Raw genomic sequence first — 27,130 nt, forward strand, 5'->3', positions numbered from 1 at the left:
TCTTCCTTCCTCTTGCCTCAGTTCTATTTTCCAACATGGCAGCCCATAAGATAACGTGACTCCACGTCAGATCAAATTATTGCAATTCGACGTGTTTTTAAAGTGATCTGCTGACATAAATCAAGCACAGAGAAAAAATATTGATAAATAGGTATATATAGGTAGACAAATTGGCACATCTAGATTGCGACACATATTTTTTCGTCCTACGTACATGGTCCGTGTAATCATTGTTTTAACTATTACTTGAGAAGAACGGAAGAGAAACTTTTCATACTTAACATGTAAATTGTCATAAGTTCCAATACTTGTCCATCTAAGTTTTGGTCTGAACAGGAAATCAAGATGGCCGACAGACGGCGGCCATCTTGGATTTTGACAGGTGAAGTTTATTATCGCTATTTCTTGAAAAGTATGAAATGGATATTTCTCAAACTTGATATGTATGTTCTTCTTGGTCCATGGTTGTGCCCATTTGATTTTAGTTTGTTTATGAAAACAAAAATGGCCGACAGGCTTGGATTTTGACATTTGATTGATTTCTATGGCTGTTTCTTGTTGAGCACATTTCTCAAAATTCACATGTTGGTTCCCCTTAATCCTTTGTCCCTCTTGGATCTCATTACTTTACATTTTGATACATTTTTAATTGAATTCTATATATTTTTATAAATAATTATTTTAATTATTTAATTTTAATTATTTGCTCATCTGTTGATACTTGTATAATTGTCTGTAGCCGATTTCAAGAGATATCTAACATTATAATTTTAAACAAGAAATATCTTTAAAAAAGATAAACGGCATAGTTTTAATGTTGGTGGTTATAATGTAAAACTGATGCCAGTGATGGTGAAATGAAACTAAAGCGTTTTAGCACGAATAACAAAATTATATCAATTTGAATCATTTTTGGTAATAATAAGAATGCATTTGAATCAGGAATATGATTTTATTGACGTGTCATTTAAATCAAAGTACTGAAAGTACTGTAGGAGGCGTTAGTCAGATGTAAAAGGAGATATTTGAAATAAAGCAAGAATACAAATTAAACTGATATCAACATGACTAAACATTTCCACTTAAGTGTGTCAAACCAACTGGACATAATGGTTTTCACAGTCCTGATGAATGTAATGGTTTAGACTGTTTCGATGTAAATAATGGTTTTAACCATCTTAAAAGTTGCAAACCTACTTCTAAAAGTAGTTAAACATTTCTTATTTCAATCAAACCTTTACTTAAAAAGTCAAACATTTTAATTTTTTTTCAAATCAACTTCTACTTAGGTACATGTCATTAACATTCATACTTTAAACCATCTTTTATACTTAAGTAGTTCAAAATTTGCATTTATGTGTTTAAAACAAACTAATATTTTATAGGCCTGGGTATTAGAAAGGTCGAAACAATATGATACGCATTTCGATAAGTTATAACAATACACGATATGTATTGAAAATACACGGAGTGTCTGCTACTGTTTTTGTTGAAAGTGTGCAATGTCTTTCAATATCTTGTAAACAAAATTGTTTATTCCTTTCTATTTTGATCTTAGAATAATATCAAAATTAGATTGACAGCTTTTAAAAGTTATTACACTTTTTTTTCAACAAAGACCTCATTTTTAAGGACAATTATTTCAAAATTAGATATCAATTCCATCTATTTTAATAGATCCAATGGCAATATTCACAATAAACTGTGATTTGTGATTTGTAGCTTTTTAATTTAGCACCAAGATGTAGATAATAGCCTAGTAGCTATATAGGTACTGTATATAAATATACAGCGTTTTACATGCAAAATATTGAAGAAAACTTTCATATTTGATATCAATTCAATTTGATTGTATAAGGCCCTTGGGGTGGGGAAAGAACCCTGGGCCTATTTTTACATCAGGATTGTGTTCATCTCTTGTTGTCCAGCAAGATTATGGAGGGTGTGTTCTCCATTTGCCCACTTTTTTTAGAACAAAGAAAAGTGTATACTTAGGAGAACAATGGAAAACCAATTATAGTCAGTTCCATAATAATTTTACCTGTGTTTACCTGTATGATTTACCTGTGCTAAAAAGTGGGCAAAAAGAGAGGTATATTTATGTACCTGAGAAGTGGAGAAAATAACACTAAGTTATAGTTTTTTTTATTTTATTTTATCATTTATCCGTGAATTTCATCATACACACATCATATTTACAAGCATATATATATAAGAAAGAACACACATTAGATAGTTAACATATCCACAAACATTATACATAAGCACTGGTAATACATTATAATATATATTATATACTAAAAACATTTTTCATACATTTTATATTACATTCTTCAGTTAAAAAAGAACATCATATTCACACATATATATAATATTAGATACATAACATATTTACAAACATATATAGCACATTATACATTAAGCACTAGTAATACATTAGCAGTAACATATTGCATTTTTAATAGTTAACATTTTTCAAACATTCTATGTTACATTCTTCAGTTTAAAAAGAACATCATATTCACATAGATATAAAAAAAACCATTAGATACATACCATATTTACAAACATATATAGCACATTATACATTAAGCACTAGTAATACATTAGCAGTAACATATTGCATTTTTTCATTACACTTGCATAATATAATACAATTTACGTAACATTTCAGAAAAAAGATATATCTCTCTATCTTTATATGCAATATTATTATTTTTTCATATAAAGTACTGTATATTTAAATATAAATACTTATAAACAGGTACATTGCGCATCATAAATAACAACAAAATAATAATACTGTAATCAATGTGTATTTTTTCCTATATAAAGTACTGCATAAAATTATACATGTAGCTACTTATATGTTATAGTTCCTTATAGGTATGAGCCATGTAGCACAGGTAACACTGGTGAAAATCCCAGGTAAATCCCAGGTAAAAACAAGGTGAACTACTCTGAAATAGACTATAATCCCTATCACAACATTTTCCCCATATTGTGATTTTAAAAAGTGGGCAAATGGAGATACAGCCTTATGGAGTTGGGATCTGAATGGTTTCACAGATAAAACAAGAGGCCCAGAGGGCCTGTATCGCTCACCTGGTTTTATGAGATATGAAACAAAAATGATGCTTAAGTTTATTTGTCAATATATCATAAGCATTTTATATGGGTACATGTACATTGGTTTATTGTTATTCTTAAAATGTCAATTTAGCGAAATTGACCTATTTTGGTCCCATCCTTCAGCCCCCGGGAGGTTAACCCCAACATTCGTACAATTTTGAATACCCACCCATAACCATGCTACCATACGAATGTAGGTTTTATACCAAATTGTGCATTCAATCCATGAAATGAAATTGACTTTGCGTACAACCCCATAGGGATTGCTACCACACCAATGTGAGTTATATCCATAACTTAGTTTCAGAGAAACCAATTGACCCCTTTTGACCCTGCCCCCCGGGGGTCAACCCCACCATTTTTACAATTTTGAATCCCTACCCAAAAGGATGCTACCAGTCAAGTATGAGCTATATCGATTGCTTAGTTTCAGAGAAGAAGTTATTTCCGTCAATTGAGCCAAATTGACCCCTTTTGAGCCAACAATTGAATTGCAATTTATGGATAATTTTTGATTTTGGCAAGAAAACATTCTTTAAAGGGCATGTCTGCATCATTTTTAATAATTTGCCTTTGAAACTTCGCACACACCTTCATAAGAGCCGGTTCTTTAAAATGTGAATGAAGGTCAAGGTCAGAGAGATAAACTCAATATTTGTAGCCAGTCACACATCTTACATGTATCCAGCCTTCGTGTGTATGTGCAGTTTTGGGTCATTTTTTAATTTTGGTAGGAATTTCTTTTTAAAAGTGCCATATCTGCGTCATTTTGATTATTTGACCTTGATGCATTGCACACACCTTTAAAAGGGCTGATTCTTTAAAATTTGACCCAAATTAATAATTTGAAAGAACTTTGAATTTTCTTGATCATTTGACCCCCATGACCTTGAATGAAGGTCAAGGTCAAATATAAGTATAACATTTGTAGCCAGCCATACGTTATCGATGCGCCAAACATCAAGCCTTCATGTGTATATTATAGATAAAAGAGCAGAAACCTTTATTCTGCAATTTTGGATTATTTTTTAATTTTGGCTGGAGAAAATAGCTTTATGATTCTTTTCCAAGTGCCATATCTTTCTGCCATATTTTTATCTGATGACAATAAAATATGCACATTCTGTTTCAGTGGACTATGTTCTTTCATATGAAATGAAAAAAAAAAAAATCAATATAAGATTTTTATTTTTGACATTCGAACCCATAACAAGTCGTTGGCCTTGACATTCTCTGACAATATGTCATTGAGAAAAGTTTGCCCTAACCACGTGCTAACCAATTTCCAATGAAAATGAAACAAATTATGCTAAAATATGTGTGATGAGTTTTCTATATAAACTATAGCAAAATGTATCCTCTCCCCAGGGAGAATGCGACACATAGGGGGCCATGAAATTAACAATTTTGATAAAACAGCTTAAGAACCTTTTGTACACCATTCTGCGATATCTTGGTCTTAAGAAGAAGACCGACACATGACGACAGATCAAATTATAATGGTGTATATTATGAGCTGAATGTCAAAGGATTGTAAACTCTGTACAAATTGTATTATATTATCAGGCAGTCAGCCTAAATGTATGTTTCATTTCTACCATATTAGAAGTTTGATGTTTTGTACGATATATATATATACTTAATTTTTACACATACATTAAAGGAGTTAGCTACTTTCATAAATTAAGATGTTTTTTCTAGAGTTTACTAGGCCGGATGAAATATGATCATGAGCAATCAGTATGGTAAATATGAGATTTGATAAAATGCTTCTCGTAGTCAACCAATCATGATCACTCAACTTCTTTTTGTAGGAGTCAATATTATATGTAGGAGAATTAAACTCTCGCGATGTCTGTTGCACATAAGTACAAAGAAATACATTATCACTGAAGCCGAAAAAATTCACACTTAAGTAGCAATAACACATAATAGTCAAAAACCCAATATATGTGATCAGTGATAAGAAACAGTACTTATAAGCATTTTTGGGAATTTATCCTGAAACAGCTATAGCCTTCCATATTTGACATCCCATAGATTGTTGCTTGTATATATATATAGTTTTAAAGGTCAACATTGGAAAAAACCTAAATGGTTATACATGAATTCATAATGAATAGAATTATTGACAAAAAAGTTTCATTTATTTTCACACTTTCTGGAGACCAATAAGGAGATTGATGATCATTTTAAGGGATTTGTTCGTGACATGAAAATCAAACATTTTTAATGAAATTTCAAATACAAATATAGATTTATTTTGAAAGTTATGAGGATATTGATATTTGAGAAAGTCTTATATTATATGGATTGTATATCGATTGCCAATAGATATACATGTATTTATCATTTTACATGAAAACAACAAAAAGTTATATTACATGAAAACAACAAAAAGTTGTACTAGTACGTTAAAATGCAATTGGTATACATTTTGTTAATCTACAATTACTTTGTATTGTTTAAATATTCTATGTAATACAAACATTTCACAGCTTGGTGCATACAAATGTATATATATATATTACATGAAAACATTTGAAAAGGTTGCATTGAATCGTGAGCTGAATAATATATAAATAAGACAAGCTGGTTCAATAATAATTTAGCATTTTCATATATATTACGAGTGCGAGTAGCTACTGCAGTAAACCTTATCACAAAAATCCAGATTCTGTATATTGTCTCTGTCGGGGAAGGTACAGCACAAATGACCACCACGACAGATATGTGCCAGTTTTCTTAGTTTTGAAAAATAAACGATCGAATTCCATCACGCCATCACGTAGGTCTGCCGATTCATAGATTTGAAACACAGGGACTTCGATCAGTTCACAGGGACACGTTACAATAATAATGTATGTATAAAATATATGGGGGGTCGATATAAACATAAACAGACGAAACACGTAATCGCTAAATATCGGACCAAATCTCATAAAATCTCGTGAACAAACTACCAAGTTGTAAACAAAAGAAATGTTGTTAGCCAAAACCTGGAGGGTTTTATGAAAATCGGAAATTTGTTTGCGCTTGGGTTGTTATGCCGTCTTTATTCCTAGTAGTTAAACAAGTGTCCTCTGTAAGGTAACGTCAGAATATCGCAGTTATCTCCCTTCAATCAGTATTTTCGATATAGATTTGCAAAAATCGATGCAGGTGTAGATATATTCAAAATAGTTCCTGAAATGTTCACAACATTATCAGCATAGTTAATACATTTCTGTGCACATCTACTTTGAATGACGGACTACAATGACGTGTCTCATACTTGGACTAATAAGCGAATCATTACCCCTAGTTACAGAAATTACCACCAGAGGTCTCAAATTCCGGGCTTCCGCCGAAGAGAAATTTATACTGAATATACCTTTTTTCATGTAATAGCACTTTATTTGTAGTCGTGATAGTTTTCATAAATGTATATATAGTTCAACTACATCATATATGAACCGAAAGAAACTACAAAATGAACTGTGAATGGAAATATAACGAAAATGAAAGTCTGAGATTGTGACGTCACAACTCGTAGGTGATTGTAATATGGCAGGCGTAAACGCCTCCATAAAAAGATAATCTACTTATTCAGCTTGCATTCAATCTTATCTTTGTTTCGTTTTTAACTACATATCTGCATTTTGCATTTACCGCTACATTGACCAATCACATACTTCATCTTGACCAGTAACGCCACCTGTCGCGTCATATCCGGGGCTAAAAGAGAATTAAACGGCTATGCCGAAAAAGATGAACGGCATAGTTTGAATGCTGGTGGTTATAATGTAAAACTGCTGGTGAAATAAATTAACAAAATAATGTGTTTCAGCACGTATAAAAAATTATATCAGTTTGAATTATTTTTGGTGATTATAAGACAGCATTTGAATCAGGAATATACATTTGTAATTTTATTAATGTTTCATTTGAAAAGATACATCCACTTATTCAGATTGCATTCAATCTTCACATTGTTTTGTTTTTAACTTCATATCTGCATTTTGCATTTACCCCTACATTGACCAATCACATACTTCATCTTGACCAGTAACGCCACCTGTTGCGCCATATCCGGGGCCAAAAGAATATTATACGCTTATGCCGAAAAATACCAACATTATCAATTAAGAATACTAAAGAACACTTATTTTACAGTTCATATGTTCGTCTATTTCAGGAACATTAGCACGGGGAAAAAAGTATGTAAAATTAAATATTTAGTCAAAAAGTCTACTTGCTATCAGAAATTCATACACCCTAGTCTAGTTGTTTTAGTGTGTCGGTTTATTCCCACATTTCCATCAATAATTTTTTTCCACTTTGGCTTGCTATTATTTTTAGCTGTCGGGCCTCTTCATCTCTTGGTCAACAGAGCCTCTCCAGCTTCTGGTCAACAATGCTGAATTTCTATATTTTACAGTCCTCCTAGTACAGTACAATAAAATTTGAGGTATGAAGACAAGTACATCAACCATATATAAGCACAAACATCTTGTACATATACATTGTACATAATGCCACTGTTTGTCAGCATCGAGTGTCTTCATTTCTCGTGGGATTTTGATTAAACTTCACACAAATACAGATATGTTAGACATTTTTGAGTTTCAGGGTTGTTGAGTCAAGTTCAAGGTCATTGTTTCTATTTTCAGAAAATCTTTGTGGCGCTCTAGCTGCTCATTCCTTCTTTCAGGGTTGTCGTGTCAAGGTAAAGGTCATTGTTACTATTTTTAGAAAGACCTTGTCAGCACTCTATTGCGGCTTCATTCCTAGAGATATTTTGATGAAATTTCATACAAATACAAAAGACCATATTAATTTACATATCTTGTACAAGTTCGAGTCAAGGTCAATGTTACCATCATTAGATAGTGGGCTATTCAAATAGTCCTGCGTCCGTGGTCCGTGGGCAATAACAAACTTCATTTGTCAAAATCCAAGATGGCTGCCTGGTTGTTTTCCAATCAGTCTCAAAATGCAGTATGCATAACTAGGGACCCAAGGGGCATATAAAGAAGAAATATGAGAAAGATCCCTGAATGAGTTTCGGTGAAATAGTGACAATTAACTTCAATTGTCAAAATCCAAGATTGCGGCCCTGAGTCGGCCATGTTGTTTTCCAATCTGTCCCAAAATGCAATATGCACTTGGGACCAAAGGGAACTTGCATATGTAGTTTGAGAAAGTTCCCTTTAGTACTTTCTGAGAAATAGCAATAACATGAATTGTTTATGGAGGGACGGCCACGTACACGGCGATTTCAATAGCCCACCATCTGATGATGGTGGGCTTAAATTCCTTGAAAATTTGAACCAGTGAAGGATAAAACTGTAAACAGTAGATGCGTTTCTGATAAAAACCAATTTTAATCCCCTATTTTTGAATCTGAAGAGACATTAGGTTTCCTCTCCGTTCGTCTTGTACCAAAGTTTGTTGGGTGCTCTAGTAGCTTCAGTGGATTTTGATTAAACTTTACAAATGATAAAGGACCAGAATATCTTTGACAAATTCAAGTCAGGGTTTTTAGGTCAAGGTCAAGATTACTATTTTTAGCTATGGGCCAGAAGGAGACATAAAGCAATACCCAGTATGCATTTAATATTACAATTCTCACCCTTACGCACTTTGTGCCGATATACTTCAAGTATTAATGTCAATAAATACACTCCGATATACAATAATTTAAATGGTAGCCGTAAATCCACTATGGCATTCTGTTTCTTATGTAAACAATTACATAGATTGGACATTTCATGCAAGCACAGGGAAATCCCTGCTAAAAATTGACTAGATTACAGATCTACAAAACATTAGGTTTGGTTCTCTAGTCGAAATAGGAATGAATCGCACTTCACCGAGGTTAGCAGTTCCAATACCTAAATACCTACTGCGCTCAACAGCTACTGGGTCATGTTTACAGAAGCATAAGCACAGATGAGGAATGGACATTTTACAGAAACTTAAGCGCTGATGCTCCATTGGTGTTACATTTGTGTAGTTTGTGATTAAATTAATGGGTTGCTGTGTTATATTTGTGTTTGTCTCCTCGTGATAGTGCAGAACCAAAGCTTACTTTCAGTGCTAACTCGCTGAAACAAACTGCCAAAACACAGGGACTTGACACGTTCCTAGGAACCCCTGGGTCCGACCCCTAGATCACTTATTGTTGGCAGTAAGTGATCAAGGGGTAGGACCCTGGGGTTATTTTTCATTTTGAGTCATTATGAAACATGTCAAACCTGTGGCCGAAGACGTTCAACCTGGCCACATTAAACTCCATTACCATTTTAAAGGCTCCGTTATGTATCAACCCTGGGCAAACACTAAAACTTATGGACCAGCTTTGGATAATGGTCTGCCCACTAAGTAGCCTGTCATTCAAATTGTAGCATAACAATTTTTTTCCAACATTGCACGCGAATGTAGCATTGGTTTCCATACTTTCCAAGATGTCACATGGCCCTTTTTGCAATTAAAACAAACTTTGGACCTTAGAAATATGAACTTCCAGTGAAAATCTTCAGAACATTACAACAGTAGTTTAACAAAAATGTTTTGTATTCTAAATAGCGTCGCATTTCATTTCAAATTTTGATCAGAAGAGATGACAAGACTTTCAAGATGCTGGCCATATTGAATGTGGACATGACTAAATTTCAGCTAAAAATAATGGACACAACATATCAATGAATTCTTGTCTGGGTATGACGATTTCCAAGTCTTGCATGCGACATGGATCAGAATTTCTATTAAAATCATGTGTTCAATGGCCATCTTGTTAGTGGCATGCACCAGATTTCAGTTAGGATCTTTGGTCAAGACAGCCATATTGCATACGACATGAACCAGATTTCTGGATCTTGTGTCAAATTGAAGTTGCCACCAACTGCGACTATGACTCGCAAATGGCACCAGTCTTAAAATCATCATCAGTTCAGGAGCAGCAACTGGTTGTTTACAGACAAGATGAAATCATGGAGTAAAATGATGAAAAGCTTTTCTGCCCTGTATTTGATAAAGGTTTTAAACAAGTTTTGGTTAAAAACAACAACAATGCATATCCACAAAAACAACATTTACTTGAAAAAAACATGACAGTCCATACCATTGTCAATAATGCCTGGGCTATTCCATCCTTCAACAGCCTCACTGTCTTTCCTCCACAAATCAGGAAACCACCAGGGGCAGAAGTGGAAACCATCCTATTTAGCTTTCCTTAGTATATACCCAAAATATTCCCCATATTGTATGGCTTCTATATAATATATATCATAAACACTGATAACCTGTTTCATTACGATAACCCTATTAGCTTATGAAGTTTGGCTTACCATGTTTGTGGTGAACATGTTGCCAGTCCTGTTGATCAACATAAGCTGGGGTACATTTTATCTATAATACATTACAGGGTTACATCTCCAGAGTTTTCTTATCTATCTAACATGCTGAAAAATAGTCAAAATGTATCCATACATAATAAAAAGGCCATTTAGTTAGCCTTCAGAAAAAACAAGAATTACTATATTCATAAACATTGCTTATAAGTACAATAAGATGCAAGCAATTTCTGGACTTACTTGTGCTAGAAGCAGAAAACCAATGTCTTAAAATCATCCTTTTATATATTTAAATAATGCACCCAATATATTTATATATAATGGAAACATTTCACATTCTTTCTAAAACTGCACTATTTGTGTTTTTTTTTAGTTATTTTTTTTTTAAATTTTCTGTGCTAGAAAATTTCACCATGTTAAACAATTCCCATGCATTTGTTTAGTACTAGTGTAAAACGGCCTACAAAGACAGAAAATTTCATTTAAATTGATTATATCTCACAAGGTTGAACCACAAAAGCCACTCTGAAGAAATAAAATTTGAAAATATTTATAAACATTTTCAAACTGGGGCAATAGGAAACAACCATGGATAATAATTCAATGAAAAATTGAGGTGAATACAAAAGGTAAAAGTAAAAAAAAAGAAGTATATATTGACTAAGTGACAGAAAATTCTGTTTACAACCCATATATCATAGGGATTAATTTGTGCAATGACGTCGCTTCCTTAACATCTTATTGGATTAAAAAACAAAGCAAGCTTCAAAGGCTAATCAGTATTTCAACACACAAACGAAATTGTATTTATATATTTAGTGAAGCAAGTAATTGAGAGCCCCCGTTTTTTTTTTAAACAAAATCAAAGAGAGAATTTTACTATGATCCTGATTTCAAATATAAAAACAAAGACATTAAATTCTAATTGGAAAATATTCCTTAATATCTACCAAATATATGACGATCCCATTTCTACCAGTTAACTTTTTTGTTACATCGTTACACCCCCAATTAGTTTTGTGCTCCGAATTACCAGCTTCTTACATCAAAATGTATATGCAATACAAGCATTTTTCACAATTACTACTAAATTGATCTAATTCACCACAGTTAATAATAGCATTTTAATACAGTCTGATAATATGTGTATAATTTCATTTAATTCTATTTAATAAGAATAATAAGAAAAAATTAATACATTACAATCAATCATGCGGGACAAATGATTTTCCATTTTCTTTTTGTTTCAAAAAGTGTCCCTATGAATTGTTTTTACAAGACTTGATTTCCAAGTCATTACTCCATATGGAGCTATTCTTCCATTTTGTCAATTCTGGAATCAAAACGAAAGACCATGTGATCACCCAGGCTTTGTTGTTAATGGAGAATTGAACAGCAAACCAACTTGCTTCACACTGGTCTTTAAGTCCTACTAGAAACCTGCTGTTTTTGGCTTTCTATCATTTTGTCAGAAATAGAATGTCTGACTCGCGCCTCTGTTAGCCCATATACATGTATATATCACAGCAAAATAACATACACATGTATATTTTATTACCATTCTAGGTTGAAACTTCTTGAACTATTAGTCAAATACATTACTGAAGAGGCATCGTTTATTTTGTTTCTCTGTCTTCTAGGCTGGTCCTGACCCAATGAGTCGGTCCAATAATTAAGATTTTTGTCGAAAGGGTGTCTGAAAATCATTTCTTTAACACCCAGTGGTGACCTATAGCTTTTTCTCAAGTTGACCTATCTCATGACATTCAGATCAATGTCCATGTGAATTCATTATTTTTTTTTCTTCTAATTTCCCAAGGGGATCTTCACATGACATTCAAATGTATGTTCATGTCAAGGTATTTTAATTCCTACCTACAAGATATTCTCAGGCTGGTCCTTTTTTTCTTGGTAGAAATGGCATCAATATTCTTTTATCATCAATTCTATAACATGGTTTTTGATTGGTTACTTAAGCACCAATCACCATTTGCGTTACGAACATCCTACTTCCCCTGATATCTACACAAGATCATTGGAGGTTAATGTGTCAGACTAGCTTCCTATTGGGATAGTCTGCCCAACAGCCTACCTGAGGGGAGGGAGGGTTCAATATATCTCTGAAAACTTTTTTATCCTTTTAAGTTTAAGTGAACAATTTCCTTATACATCCGTTTCAGAAATCTGTCCCATACTTCAACTGTTAACAGGCAAATCAAGCTAGTCTGAATGTTTTATGAGTTCCTGGCAACTTAAAATCCACCCATATCCCAATCCCAGTAGGTTCTGGAGTACATACAATAGCGGCTAGGTGAAGATGTTTTTAATGTCATACACCATAGCTCATCTTCTTTCCGCCTGCTGACAATGACCAATCACTTTTCAACATTTACTAAAGTACAATATATATAACTCAATGTACACCAAATATCACAGATTCAAAGGAAAGGATCTCTACCTGCAAAATTACGTTTTTTAGCATTTTCTATTCAGAGAAAAAAGTAGGGAGAAATTGGACATAATTTCAGTTGAATTATATACATATATTTGAAAGAAGTTTTGAGTGTCTACAATCAACTAGTGCTTAATCTTTATATCTGAAAAAATAGAACAAGCTTTGGAAACTCGAAACTTAAAACTTTAACAAAAGCATTAAGACTGCATAAATGTACCCACTTAAGATATATCAGAATGCAATATTGTGACCCCTGCAGCCGAAATGTGAAAAACAAGTTTTTAAGCACACTGAAAGAGCATTCTGGTATTTTATTATTTCTTTCAGTCTTTCGTTAAATTGAGTGAGCAGTATGGTTACGAAGAAATTTTGAACGTCAAGCTGGACGATGGATACACGACTTACAATACATTGTGACAGCAGCACAAACAAGTGCAATGGCAAAAATAAACAGACCGTTATCATTTATACCTCGTAAAATAATTTTCCCCAAAACACAATCAAATTTGTTAACCATGTAAGTATACAAGTAGGCTGTGATCATCTCACAATTGTATATAAGGTAGCTTTGGGAGCAACCATGTCCTTACTGTGTCACCACTTGTATATAACACTGACAGAATCGGTATTCTAACATTTGAATAAAACATTGGTATTCCCTATCTTTCACTAAATACATCCGTTTACACCCCCCAACCCTTAATTTCCTTATTTGTTCCCCCACTTTTCGAGGTTGACAACTTGTCTGTTTAAACTTGCAACAATTAAGCTAGAAACAAGGACTAGGAGAGACTGATCAGAGCCATATAGGCCCAAAACATCCTTCTTAATTTGTATGAGCCCAATTTTAAGTTGACATGATCTTATACTCATCCTTTACTCTCAATTTGTTCCACAAGAAACCTCTTACTGTCCATGTTGTACAAAAAAACAAATATGAATGTACAAAAATAATACTTTTCTCTGTATAAAATGCATTCAAAAATAATAATCCACTTCTTCCATTGTAACCATGACTTGACACACATTCAGCTGCTTGTTTCCCTGTTGCAGTGTCCTTCTTACATGTTCAGACTTTCCATTGGTCTGTCTGTTCGTCTGCAACTAACTGGCAATCACTATCAGACAACTTCGACAAACTTATGGACCGGCGTCAAAAGACAGCCAGACAATATATAAATGCAACGAGGCACTTGCACCACAAAAGTGGTGAAATACCATGAAATTCAACAATAAATCCTGAATTTGGAGGAGCAAAAATCACTTAGATATCGAGTAAATTTTTCAGTTTGTTCTTGGTGATTTTTTGTTCCTTCAAAATCAAGTTGTTCTCCCTGCCAGAGCCAGGCATGGTGATTTGCAGCGACACACAGAGATAAAAACCATCCCTTATGACAAGTGTGTACACCAGGCATATATCAGGCGATCTACTGATCCATCTCGGCAGACACGCCTGATAAGAGCTCCTAGAAGGGAGAAGGTAGAGGCAGCAAGGTAGGACACCATGAAAAATCATCTCTATGGTGTCCTACGCTGCATCAAAAATATTTTGGGGGTAGGTTGGCCAATCTATATAAACAATGTATAAAGAGAAAAATAGTAACAAAAACAATAGAAAAACTGAAAAATATATTAGAGATTGGATTCAACCTACCCGGCACCATGCTTGCTGGAAGTGGCATTGCTGTGTCATCTTTTGGAAAGACTATAACAATATGTGTTCCTTATAAAGCTTTTGCTGGATTTAAATAGTACCATAGCAACACCACCTCCATTTTTATAGAATAAAATAGGAAGAGTCTCATGTTGGTTATTTTCTGGGAAGTCAGGGTTATCCTGAGGTGGTCTAGGCAGTGACATCCGTGACAGACTTGTCTCCATGGATACCGCTATCAGGACTGTGAATGCCGTCTTGAATTATTCCTTTTCCAATTGGTGAAATATTGCCTTCTTCTGCATCTGCAAACATTTCTCCTGATTGTTCTTCAGTTTCCTCCTCTTCATCTTCTTCTTCCTCCTCTTCCTCATCCCCATTCACAATTGCATTGCTTTTACCACTGAAAATCAGATAAAAAAAATATTTTCAAATGTTACAACAAGGGACATTTTTGTTTCTCAAAAACAGACTGTTTTAACTTAAACACAAAAATCTTTCAAATACCAAATATAAGCACCCATCTAAACAAGACGATAATAAATACATTTGAACAACTCCTCATTTACACCTCAACTTGACATCAACTCTTTAGGTAAGTAAGATCTATCAGGGGAGATGAAAAATCTATAAAATTTTAAAACTGAAGAACAAGATGGATAATGTCCAATGTAATCACAATCTTAACTCACCTCATAGCTTCAACAGTGGTTCCGCGACCCTTGCCTACAGAGCTCTTTCCTGATTTCTGTTTTGATGGCCTTGGACGAACTTGAACTTGTGGCCGCCTTACTCCTCTCACAACACCTCGCCCTCTGCTGTACCCACGATCCTACAAATAGACAAGTTCTTATAATGCAACATATCCTTAAGGCATGACCAAACTCTATCTACAATTTACTATCTTCTATAGAAATCAGATTTTTTTTACCAACAATGCATTTATATTCGGCACATTAGAATTTTATATCATATCAATGTACATACATAGGAATAGTAACAACAGTATATATGAATCAATACTGTGTTTGGACTTAATGTTTTCATATATAAAATTGAGTTATTTCCCTTTATACATACCGGCATCCTCATGCCTCGACCAACTCCATAGAATGCTGGCCCCATTCTTCCCCTGAAAGGTCTACTCATTCCAGCTCCTCCTCCACGGTACATCATACTAGCACCACGTCCTCCCATGCCCATTGGTGATCGCATCCCCATTCCAAGGCGCAAGCCCATGCCACCACGCATTCCCATCCCACCACGCATCCCCATGCCACCTCTCATTCCCATTCCACCCCTCATCCCCATTCCACCACGCATGCCCATTCCTCCTCGCATTCCCATTCCACCTCTCATGTTGAAGTCATTGCGCATTCCCATTCCTCCACTGAAAAGTGAAATTGTAAAAATAGGTTAAATGATGAAGTACTAAGTATATAGAAAGATTTTAATAACGTCCATTAAGTAGAAACATCTAACATATTTTCAGATTTCAAAAAACTAACAATAGAACACATACTTGGGGTAGCCTCTTCGTTGGCTGCCAACAGCCATGACTCTAGGGCCCATTCCACGTCCTCCTCGACCGCTGTTTCCACCACCACCATTGCCACCATTACCACGACCTCCTGATAGGTTTGGTCCCCAGCTTCCAACAACCACTCCAGCTATTTCCAACTGTCCCCCACGTGTATCAACGGGAGAACGGCCTGAAACCAAAAATTCTTCCAGTGACAACTGAATAACAATCAGCTGAAATTCAACAGCACAGCTCACCTATTTGAAGAATATCAGAAGAAAAATATTTCAGTCAAAATTAAGATATGAAGGAAAGATCAATTGCACCAAAAGTTTCAACTGGAAACTTGGGCATGCATTAAATGGCAGAAGTTTACATGAGGTTTAAAAAATTCAAATGAGTTATCTTTTTAAATACTCTGCATAACTATTTGATTTCTAGATGACCCCCATGCCAAATATCAGCATTTTACCAAAGATAATGATGATTTTATCAATAAATATCAACACTAGCATTAAAATTTTACAAATGCGGACAAAGATGCTGATGCTAACAATGCCATTGTGACCAAATTGGTCACCCTATTCTTCGAATTGGCGAGCTAAAAAAGTTGACATTAAACAAAAATCCCTGACCAAAGTTATCTAATAGAATTCAATTGATACATGAACATGCATGATTGATAAAAGGAAAGAATATTATCAGGATCCAAGTTCAAAAAGGAAAAGAGAAGAGAAGAAAATTGCAATGTAAAATGATGGTAATCAAAGCACAACATTATTGTAGAATTATCATGTAAAATGATTTTTATATTAAACTAATGAAAGTAAAATGTCCAAAATTGTTGGAAAGAAAAGAAAGGTTAATGAAGATGAAAATACATATCCAGTTATTAATATGCTAAAGACATCAAACCAAAGTAAACACGAAACCAACAAAACAGAAGGTAACAAACACAAAAGTAAGACGTGTCATGTTGTAGAAATTATATTTCACTAGAGTGAATTCTTTCACGGCACGCTTTATTGCCAACAAAACAATTTTACCATTATTTTGGAGTCCTGAAAAAATTGTGAAAGAATGAAAAGAACGTGAAATATCAACACATTTTGTAATAAGACTATACAAGCAGTGGCATTAAAAATATCGTGAAAATAGTGCAATCAAAGTTTGTGAACTCAAACTCATGATAACTCAACCCCTAGGAAAACATCTCACTTGTAGAAAATAGTTGTTTGGTCAAACTTACAACTTGACTATCACATAATCCGTATTCAGGAGATGTCACAATGGTAAAGTAACTTATTTTCTCTCTCGGTGAATTCTTTAGATATAGATAAGAGTATGGTTTTTGTGAATCCTATATACTTATACTTAACTATGTGCAAACTTCAGCTATGATTTTGGTGTAAGCATTCCAGAATTTTTTCTTCCATTTTCTTTTCATCTGATTTAATCAGTTGAGGTAGGTGTCTGATGTTTTAGAACTCTAATATCAGGGTTTCTAAAGTGTGTTTATTTTCAAAATCATGAATAAATTGCTTTGATATGTAACCAATGTCTGTTAGACATTGGCCGACATTGTATATTAACAACTGAAAAGAGCAGTGGACTACCTATAATAACTAAATTTAGTACCAGCTAAAACTAAGCTTAACTAGGCCAATAACTGTTTTCATGATCATACTCAATTCAAAGTTTACGATCATGATCATACTCAATTCAGAGTTTACGAAGTTCAACTGCATTGTGTAATTCAAAATAATGAACAGATGACAGTTTTGTTTTTGTTTTTTGATATTGTTGATCAATCATGGTATAAAAATAAGAGACAATGAAAGTTTGATGAAAATGAAGCTAACAAGTGAACAACCTGATGATGAAACTCAAGAAATGGAAATATAACAGCATCTTTTAAATTTTTCTTAATTAAATTGTAAGACTAAATAAATTGACCAAACCCATGAACCGATCATCCCCTATCAATGAGGATTGAGGATTGCCAGAACTTACCTAGAATACCACGGCCTCTGCCTGGTGGCTTTGGAGGTGCCTGAGGTACACCCATGCCTGCAGGAATGCCAGGTGCTTGTGGTGGTCGCATACCCCGTGGGAACGGAGGGGGAAGTATACCTGGGCCATGCCCTCCTGACTGGTAACCAAATGGCTGGTATGGACCCTGTGGATACTGGGAGTATAGGGCCGCAGTGGATAGGTGTGGACGAGGGAATTCTACATTCAAGTCTTCCATGATGGCCTGGCGCATCCTTTCAACCTGCCTTACCTGGTCAATCTATGAGAGAAAGGTCCATTTTAGCCTAATCAATCATGATATTAAAACTTCAGTCAAAACCGCCTTATACATAAAGTCAAGACAGACTGACCCAAGACTTGGTCATTGTTTCGTTCACAAACAACAGTTCCCAGATGTATTTCATGAAAGGGTCAAATAAGTCAGTCGTGAAACTCTAGAATAGTTCTTTACATATTTAATGCAATATTAATATTGTGTATTGAAAACTGGGTATATTATGTACTATATAAATTTAGTGTATTTAAAATATTACAAGTACTACTACTACATCAGACTTGTAAATCATATATGGTAAGCTCTTGATTTTAGATAATTTGCAGTGGAAAAGTTTATCTTACCTGCCCATCACAGATGTCTATCAATGGCAAGTTTTCATTGGCCTTGAGTAATTTGTAGTGGAAAAGTTTGCCATCAAAGAAATGCCAAGGTGCACACACATTCCAGGGTATAGGTGATCCACATACATCATTGGCAAACACGGCAGTCTCAACACCAGACATAAACAGGGCAGCCAGCTGAACCCCGCGGTGAGAAACACTCGGTAACTGTAAACACAAACCTTCATTAACCCTATTCTGTCAAAATATCTAATAGCACCGTATTAAATTGATTCATAATACATTATTTATTGTTTGACTAACTAATGTTTCAGGTCTCTTTCATTTTGTATAAGTGGACAAACCAGTTTGATTATTTTTGTTTTTAATTATGACTTTTCTGTTATGAATCTGGATTGGCGGTAACATTAATACAAACATTGAAAGTCTGTCACGGCTGGCCAAACAAGCTCTATGGCCATTAACTATTTATACAGTCGATGATACATCATACATTTGAGCTATCTTTCATACTTTATACTGTTATCTATATTATTGAAATAAGTCATAACTTCAAATGAAAATGAAATAATTACCATGAGGTCTTGCATGGTTTGAACATCATGCAAGCGTGGGGATACAGCCATAGCAAGAAAAGCATCTAGCTCCTGTTTTCTTAGCACCTTGCCATATTGTAAAATGTATCTGCAAATAAGCAAAAATGTTACAGGAATGAATGTCTATGAAATGTTACAGGAATGAATGCGTGAGAAATATTACAGAAATGAATTTCTGTGAAATGTTACTGCAATGAATGTCTATGAAATATTACATGAATGAATGCGCGAGAAAAATTACAGAAATGAATTTCTGTGAAATGTTACTGCAATGAATGTCTAAGAAATGTTACAGGAATGAATTTCTGTGAAGTGACATTTTCCAAAACATGTTTACTAATTCTGCATAGTATAATTTAAAACTAAAATAAATAGTTAGTCTTAATCTGAAGCTTTCCTACTCAAAACTTTTGGACATGGAAATAATTACAGAGGGATTACAACAAGAAAATTTTTAAGGTCAAAAATAAATTGTAAGTACAAATCAACATTCATTAATTGAGTACCAAGTATCATAAAAATGGCAGAGATTAAGGAATAATACTGAGGACACCCCGATTCCAAACATCTTTGCTAGGGGTATAACTAGATGCAAATAGTTTCATAGTCTTGAGCTTCAAAATCTGGTTTCTTAATCAAATATTGGTTATTATGCACTAACAAAATGATATTTGGTAAAATGAGAGAGATATCAAACAAAGAATTGTACTTAAGACACACAATGCCCGAGAACAAATGTCCTTTATAGCTTATCAACATCATTATACTGGGATTTTGACAGGTGTCTGCAAGGTCTGGAATATGACACCATTCCAAATTCAAATTGGCTGTTTTCCCAATTTGACCCCAATCCAAAATGCACACCACCAAAAATGACAAAGCAAACTGTATCTTCACATTGGAATGTTAACAACGATGATGATGATGGCAATTTGAATTGGAAACCAGTCAAACAAAAGAAGTGTAAGTATATGTCTCGCCTGTCCCTTTGCCAGTATAGTAAGTAGTAAGTTTTAAGCAAACTCAAAAATTCACAAAAATTTCAGTATTTTTTAGTAATAGTAAGGAAGCACCCTGTATAAATTACACATGTATAGATACGTCTTCATATTGATGCATTGCGTCAAATTTAGCAAAATCACTTATTGTGATGGTTGACAATAGCAGCCACCGCCAGCAAAAATTACACCATAGTCTCACTACATGACAAAAACTGTCAAAACAATCATTACGCTATTTTCTGATTTTTCTGAAAAAATGCCAACCAATTATTCAAATTTTAGCAGAGGGTCCCCTTCCCCAAAATACCTCTCACAAGACATCACACAGCAGTCTATTTTTGATTTCCTACCTGAGAACACAACAGAGCAGGAGAAGCTGCTGTGGAACATACTGGGTGTTTATCATCAGTTTGTTGGCACTGAACATACAGGTAAGGAAGGCCCGAATACGTCGGGACTTGTCATCCACTTTAGTTCCCAGCCACATTCGCTCGATGCTGGGTGTTTTCCAGTCCACAGGAGCAGCTACAACTGATTCAAATGATGGTCTGTTTGCTCCACGGCGTACAATCCACTCTTTCACCGGTACTTCAAAGGCTTTAGGGCCTAGTTCACCTGTAAAAGAAAATGAAATTTTGTTTCATTTCACAAATTAAATTATAAACACGAGTACTGTGGGAAGAAAAATATATGCTCATTCCACATAGCAAATAATGTGTCCCCCAATGAGGTTTAGGTATGTGGTAGGTGGTGAGAATCCAATATGAAGTGTTTAATTATAAATAATATATCAAGTAATCATGCATAACATATGTATGACCCATCCTTCCAATGGTTATTATGCGTACCAAGTTTCACAGTGATCAGTTAACTGTCAGAGACCTCCGGATGAAAAAAGTTTACGATGAACAGGCAATGCTATATTATAATGCATCAAGAAAATCATAATTTTTTTTATGTCAAGCATATTAAAAGAAAAAGGAGACAAGTCAATCAAGCATGTGTGAAAGTAATTATTTTACCAAACTAGAAACGCCCCAACTCAATTACCTCCACAAAAATACAAATTTGTATTTAAACAATTTTCTAGGAAGTAAGGCGAGTTGTATTGAATATACCTTTGTTCTGTTTCTCGTTGTCAATTTTGAGTTTGTTGAGGTTGAATAGAACAGAATAGACAGTTTGGCGGACTGGTCGGTAGAGTTCAATGGCAGTTGGGAGTTCACGGTCTCCTTCATCCTCTAATGCAACAGGGAACTTCACCTCTCCCTTTCAATGAAAATATCTCGCTATGAAAAAACCTTTTAATGCATATACAAAAAAGAAAAATTTTTCAGGAGGAAATTGAAACATACATTTTACCATAACCCAATCTACCCTAAGATTTGAAAGCCTTCATACCTGTGACAAAAGCTGGTACACCCATGGAGTCATCAGCCCCTTCTGATGACGCTCACTGGCAATTCGCATAATCTCAGGTGAAATCTTGGGGAGTTTGGAATCGGGCTTCTGTCCTTTAGCCGCTGGCTTAATATTAGTCATCTGCTAAAAGTAGACATAAATCATCAATATTTCTGGCAAAATATTCCCAAAAACTTTGTCATGACTTTCATCTTGATTTCAGTTCAAATGGAGAAAATCACGACTGGTAAATGAGAGTAGTTTCTTGGTGAACATAAAAACGCCAGCCAATAAATTCAATTGCATGTCTTGGCTAATCAGCATGCAGATAGGTTGGTTTGAAATAGGGCTCTGTCCTCCTTCAGTGGTGACCATCAAAAAAGGAAAAAATTACAATATCACCAGATGTGCATTATCAATCTCTTTGCAACATGTTCAAATGCAACATTGTTATAATTTTGATTTCTCACGACCGATTTAATCACAAATACTTTGCAGAAGGAGACAAGATTGTCTAGTGTGTTGTTAGCGGTTTTTTGGGAAAAATTATTTCAAAAATTCAATAAATCAAATAAATATTATTACCCTACTCTTAAGGTATTATTTTGATAAAAGGTCATCAGTAAATGGGACTTCTACTACACCAATCAAATCTATTTTGCTGTTAACATTCCCAAATATCTCATGCATTAAATGACAGTTTCAGGATTACATGAATGTATGTATTGAAATGTATGAAATACCATGCAGGTGTGTCAAGGATCATGAAAAAAGCTTGCACTTAAACTTCCAGAATATCCAAATTAGGTTGCACAAGATGTTACTGCTATGAAAAATTTGTTTACAACTAAAATGTTTGTTTGAAAAGGATTTTTCTTGTAGAGGTGCAAGATGTTCATTGATCACAAAGAGGAGGTGCAAGATGTTCATTGATCACAAAGAGAAGTCAGGGGTTTTGCCAGCTCTTTCAGGAAAATGACCTTAGGAGAAATATAACCATAGATTTTGTTTGAATTAGAAAAAATACCATCAGTATATACCTACTTAACACCAAAAGAATTTTTCAAAGATGGATGAATAAAAAAATTGTCTTCGATAACAAAAGTCTGATGGTTTATTGAAATAATTGAAAATACTTCTCACTTAATTGTCCAAGTCAACATAATTTAAAATGTCAATTTTGATGACATGATTAGGTATTTGGAGATTCTTTAATTGAAATCAGGACAATACATGGTAAATTTTGAATTGGAAGCAGGTCATTTTACCCTCTAAACACTGCAAAATCCCTTAGAGTGGTTGCTAGCACACTGCCAATGTTACAAATATACAACAGAAGGCAGAGAGTGCCAACCTGTGAGGAGAATTTCATGCCCCAGCTTGCCTCTGGACTGTTCCTGTTAGGACTGGAGCCACTGCTGGATGAGGATGAAGATGAGGTGGCTGCCAACATCTCTTGTTTGCCATCTACAAAGAAATAGTATAGATACTTGTATGGCTTATGTCATTAGAAGAACCAATCAAATATGTCATTAGAAGAACCAATCAAATATGGCATTAAAAGGACCAATCAAATATGGCATTAAAAGGACCAATCAAATATGTAATTAGAACCAATCAAATATGTCATTAGAAGAACCAATCAAATATGTCATTAAAAGAACCAATCAAATATGTCATTAGATGAACCAATCAAAATTTCACTACTATAATTTCTTTCTTTGTAAACAATGGCTTCAATCAAAAACATTTATAATCTATAGCTATAAAGTATTTTTTTAAATAATCAGTTTTGCTGCAAAGAAACTAGAAAATATTTTCTTCCTTTACAGACATTCATTTACAAATCTTGACACTTGCATGTAGTTAGGAGATTAAAACATTTCTGGGATTCCATACACCAGAACATCTGCTGTTTTCAACTATCGAGTGACATTTCAAAACTTCAAATAACATTCCTTAACATCTCTGAAATTTATGGCATGTATACATGATGTCGGTGAAAAACACCAATGAAAAACCTACCTCCTGAAGGTGGAACAAAGTTGCCGACAGCAGCATTTTGTGTTGGTGGATCTACAACTATCTGTGGTGCTGGTCCACTTGAATCTCCAGCAAAACCAGATCCATTTGACTGTGGAAAATAAATGCTTATTACTTTCTATAGCTAGCATGAAGCAAAATTGTTGTTATGACTACAAACACTTTTTATATCTTTTAGAACTTTACTTGAATTAATACAATAACTTTTTTCTTTAAAACCAAGTTAACTGTCACAAATATTATATTATCATATAATTAGAATGAACAAATTATTCATACAGAAATGTTTAGAGGCATTGTAAACATGAGCATGTTTTGAATGACCATGACATTGTTCTAACAGAAAGAGATGGTTTTAGTGGAAAGTAATCCATTACAAATGATTAAATACACATTTAGAACGGAAATCCTTGATAACTTACCTGTTGTCGGTTCTGCATGAAATGCATGGAGTAATTTCCTTGTGGACCACCTCCTGGCACTATGTAAATTTAGAAGGCATAATTGAATTATTTTAACTTAACTTGTTCTTTTGCTAATCATTTTAAGATGAAATATATATAATTCACCTTAACACTTTAAATGACAAGAGATTGATGAGTTGAATTACATTAAGAAATATTCAATATAGGATTAAGAAATGATAACCTACTCATGTTAGGTCTGTACTTGAGGAAACCATCTTGTGTCCCATTGAGATAATACTGTACACACTGTCTGAATTTGGCAATCAGTTCACGCTTATTGGACTTGTAGTTTCTACAACAAAATAAAACATTATTTTAATGAAGTCAAGGGTCCATTTGAATGGGAGAGTTGTTAGCTTCAAACTCATAAAACAATTACAATCAACCACCAAGAGTTTTCAGCTTCAAACCGATATAAAACAATTACAATCAAATCAAATTCACAGGATATGTCCCCTGAATTTACCTGAAGATCATTTCCCCAATGCTGTCCAGGTTGTCTACTGTTGGCAAGCTTCTCACAAAATCCACTGCACATTTTATGGCTGATTCAGGATTAAGCTACGAAGAGATATAAAGTTGCTTTTAACAAGGTATCAAGGTAACAATACAAATCCTGCTGATCAAATAACTGTCATCTGGACCTAATCAAATCTCAAACAGTCATGCTAAGGATGCAATGTATCAAACTTAAGACTGGTTGGCCCACTTGAACTCAAGTGAAAAAAAAAAATTCTATTCATAGCATTGAAGTGATCTTAACATCTGACCTTAAACACACACACACACACACACACACTACCCTTAAAACCTAGAAAGAGATATTCCCTCATGTTATTGATGAAGACCAAAGACATAACATTACAATTTATATCCCTCCACTCGTGAAAATCGCATAATAGTGAACAACTTTAAAGACTAAAGAGCAATAAACTAATCTTCTCAAAAGCGTCTTAAATTGTTTATTTATTATTCATTTCACACCTGACAATGCTATCATAGATACTGCATACCTTAAGAGACTTGCCAGTTTCTTGGCTCTGTCTTGCAATTTGTTCTCTGTAGAAATCATAAAGATCTTCATCTGGGAGTATGTGGTTACCTGTAAATCCAACACATGTTGCATATAAATAGTGCATTTACCTAGGAAGATCTTCAACAATTTTCAAATGGAGGAATGAAGACTTCTTATTTTAAAAACTTTCAGATGTTTTCATGTCAACAAGATATTGTCTTTAGTAAAAACCAGCAGTATGGAGAAATATTCAGTTTTAAGATTTTCTTCTTTTTTTTTTTTTAAACAATAGGTAGTTATTTATTGAGCCAGGAATGTTTGGATAACACTGTCTTCAACCATTATAGCCACTAGCTTTGACCTGTGATCTTAAAAAGTTTGAAATACTTGAATTCTGGCCAAGAAAAGAATCTAGATAACCTCATTCTGTTCAAAGTAGAACATATCCTGTTAAAATTGTATAGACTTAAAGTTTTGAGATGTGTGAAATCAAGCAGGGCTTTCATTTGACCTACCGGAGTATGTTTTGAAATAGCTAATTTCAGGGGTCATTACTGAAAGCCCTGCATGAAACATCTTTAGTTCTTTTTAATTGTAAACATTATGACATGTTCTTACTTTTTTTCTTCTATTTTTGACATTGGTCATCAAATATTTGAGCTAGTGATAAATTTGGGACATTCTCAATGGCTATGGTCAGACTTTGTGGTCACAAGGATACCTTTGAAAAATGTACGTCTTATTAAGGAATACTACATGAAACAGCTACATGGACACTATATCCCTGAGTTCCGGTCAGGTGTCAAAATGTGATTTTTTCATACCAGATCAAAATTGACTGTTTTAGCATGTCATTAATGTTTGTATTGTTAAAATTCACTGAATGATGGTTGATGAAGGCAACACCTCCCATGTAGGAACTACTAAAATATTTATTCAAAGTAGGGGACGTTCATTAGAATATTTGCATTACAAGCTATATCTCACCTAGCATTGCTGCAAAGATGCAGAATCGGTTAGGGTTCAGGTCAAGACATTTGGCAATCTCGTCCATAATGTATTCTTTGGTTTCTAGGGAACCTTTGTATGTCAACTTCAAATTATGTGATGAGAAGTATCGAGGTGGGTCAAATATTGTGTAGACTGCATTCTGTGCTATGATGCCTTGAAGACCGTGTTCTCTGCAGTAGCCAATGACCTCTTGGGCATGGTCATCCATGGAACAGGCAACGCCCACTCCCAGCTCTCTGAGGGCCATTCTCAGTGTACCTGTCAAAAACACTGGCGGGGTCCACCACACCTTTGGGGGAGGTTTTCCCTGACGGTCAACATGTCTAAAAACAGATTCAACTTTGTTCTTCTGGCCGACTTGATCGCTGAACCACTCTGAAAGTTTTTGACTCTCCAATGCACCATTGAAAAACACAACCAGTTCCATGTTTGCAGACTGACAGGCCTGCACGAGACTGTTCAGGAACGCTGTCACTCGGTTCCATTGCCCTCCACAGACCCAGTCCGAATAGAAGCCACCGTAAAGGCGATCCAGACAACTCTCAGCATCTACAACTAAGCAGAATCTGCCAGATCCGGCATAGCGGCCACGCCTTTTCGGGACAAAACCTTTAGCAATTTTCAGCAAATCCACCGAGACACATGCACTTGAACAGTGCGTTTCTATGTATTCTTGCAGATATTTGATACCCATTTTGACAGTTTTATATAAGAAAGACTTGTTTAGATCATTATATACCGAATGATGAAGGAAATATGTTTTAAGAAGAACACATCTGTGGAAGAAAAGAAGAGATGTGACCTACAGTTCGGCCATGTGCTCCCAAATGCGGCTTGCGGACGT

General features: G+C 34.5%; 1 protein-coding gene across 6 annotated transcripts; it reads right to left on the minus strand.

The window, feature by feature from the left end:
- Positions 1-10,192: 10,192 nt before the first annotated feature.
- Positions 10,193-27,122, minus strand: LOC117330510 (constitutive coactivator of PPAR-gamma-like protein 1). 6 transcript variants are annotated; one of them, XM_033888863.1, is made up of 18 exons: positions 26,263-27,122; positions 25,274-25,362; positions 24,727-24,821; positions 24,446-24,552; positions 24,216-24,274; positions 23,776-23,884; positions 23,135-23,217; positions 21,751-21,891; positions 21,468-21,618; positions 20,700-20,964; positions 19,328-19,436; positions 18,753-18,959; positions 18,114-18,393; positions 17,147-17,161; positions 16,101-16,290; positions 15,659-15,968; positions 15,271-15,410; positions 10,193-14,981 (listed from the first exon to the last, which is right to left on the minus strand). In XM_033888863.1, exons 1-18 carry the CDS (start codon positions 26,978-26,980, stop codon positions 14,771-14,773), a joined length of 3,279 nt encoding a protein of 1,092 aa, XP_033744754.1. In that variant the 5' UTR covers positions 26,981-27,122; the 3' UTR covers positions 10,193-14,770. The 6 variants fall into 6 exon arrangements, with proteins under 6 accessions (XP_033744754.1, XP_033744753.1, XP_033744750.1 ...); XM_033888862.1 differs by having other exon boundaries at positions 21,751-21,894; XM_033888859.1 differs by having other exon boundaries at positions 23,105-23,217.
- Between the last annotated feature and the right edge of the window lie 8 nt (positions 27,123-27,130).

The sequence above is a fragment of the Pecten maximus genome, chromosome 7, assembly GCF_902652985.1.
Source record: "Pecten maximus chromosome 7, xPecMax1.1, whole genome shotgun sequence".
Taxonomy (NCBI): Eukaryota; Metazoa; Mollusca; class Bivalvia; order Pectinida; family Pectinidae; genus Pecten; species Pecten maximus.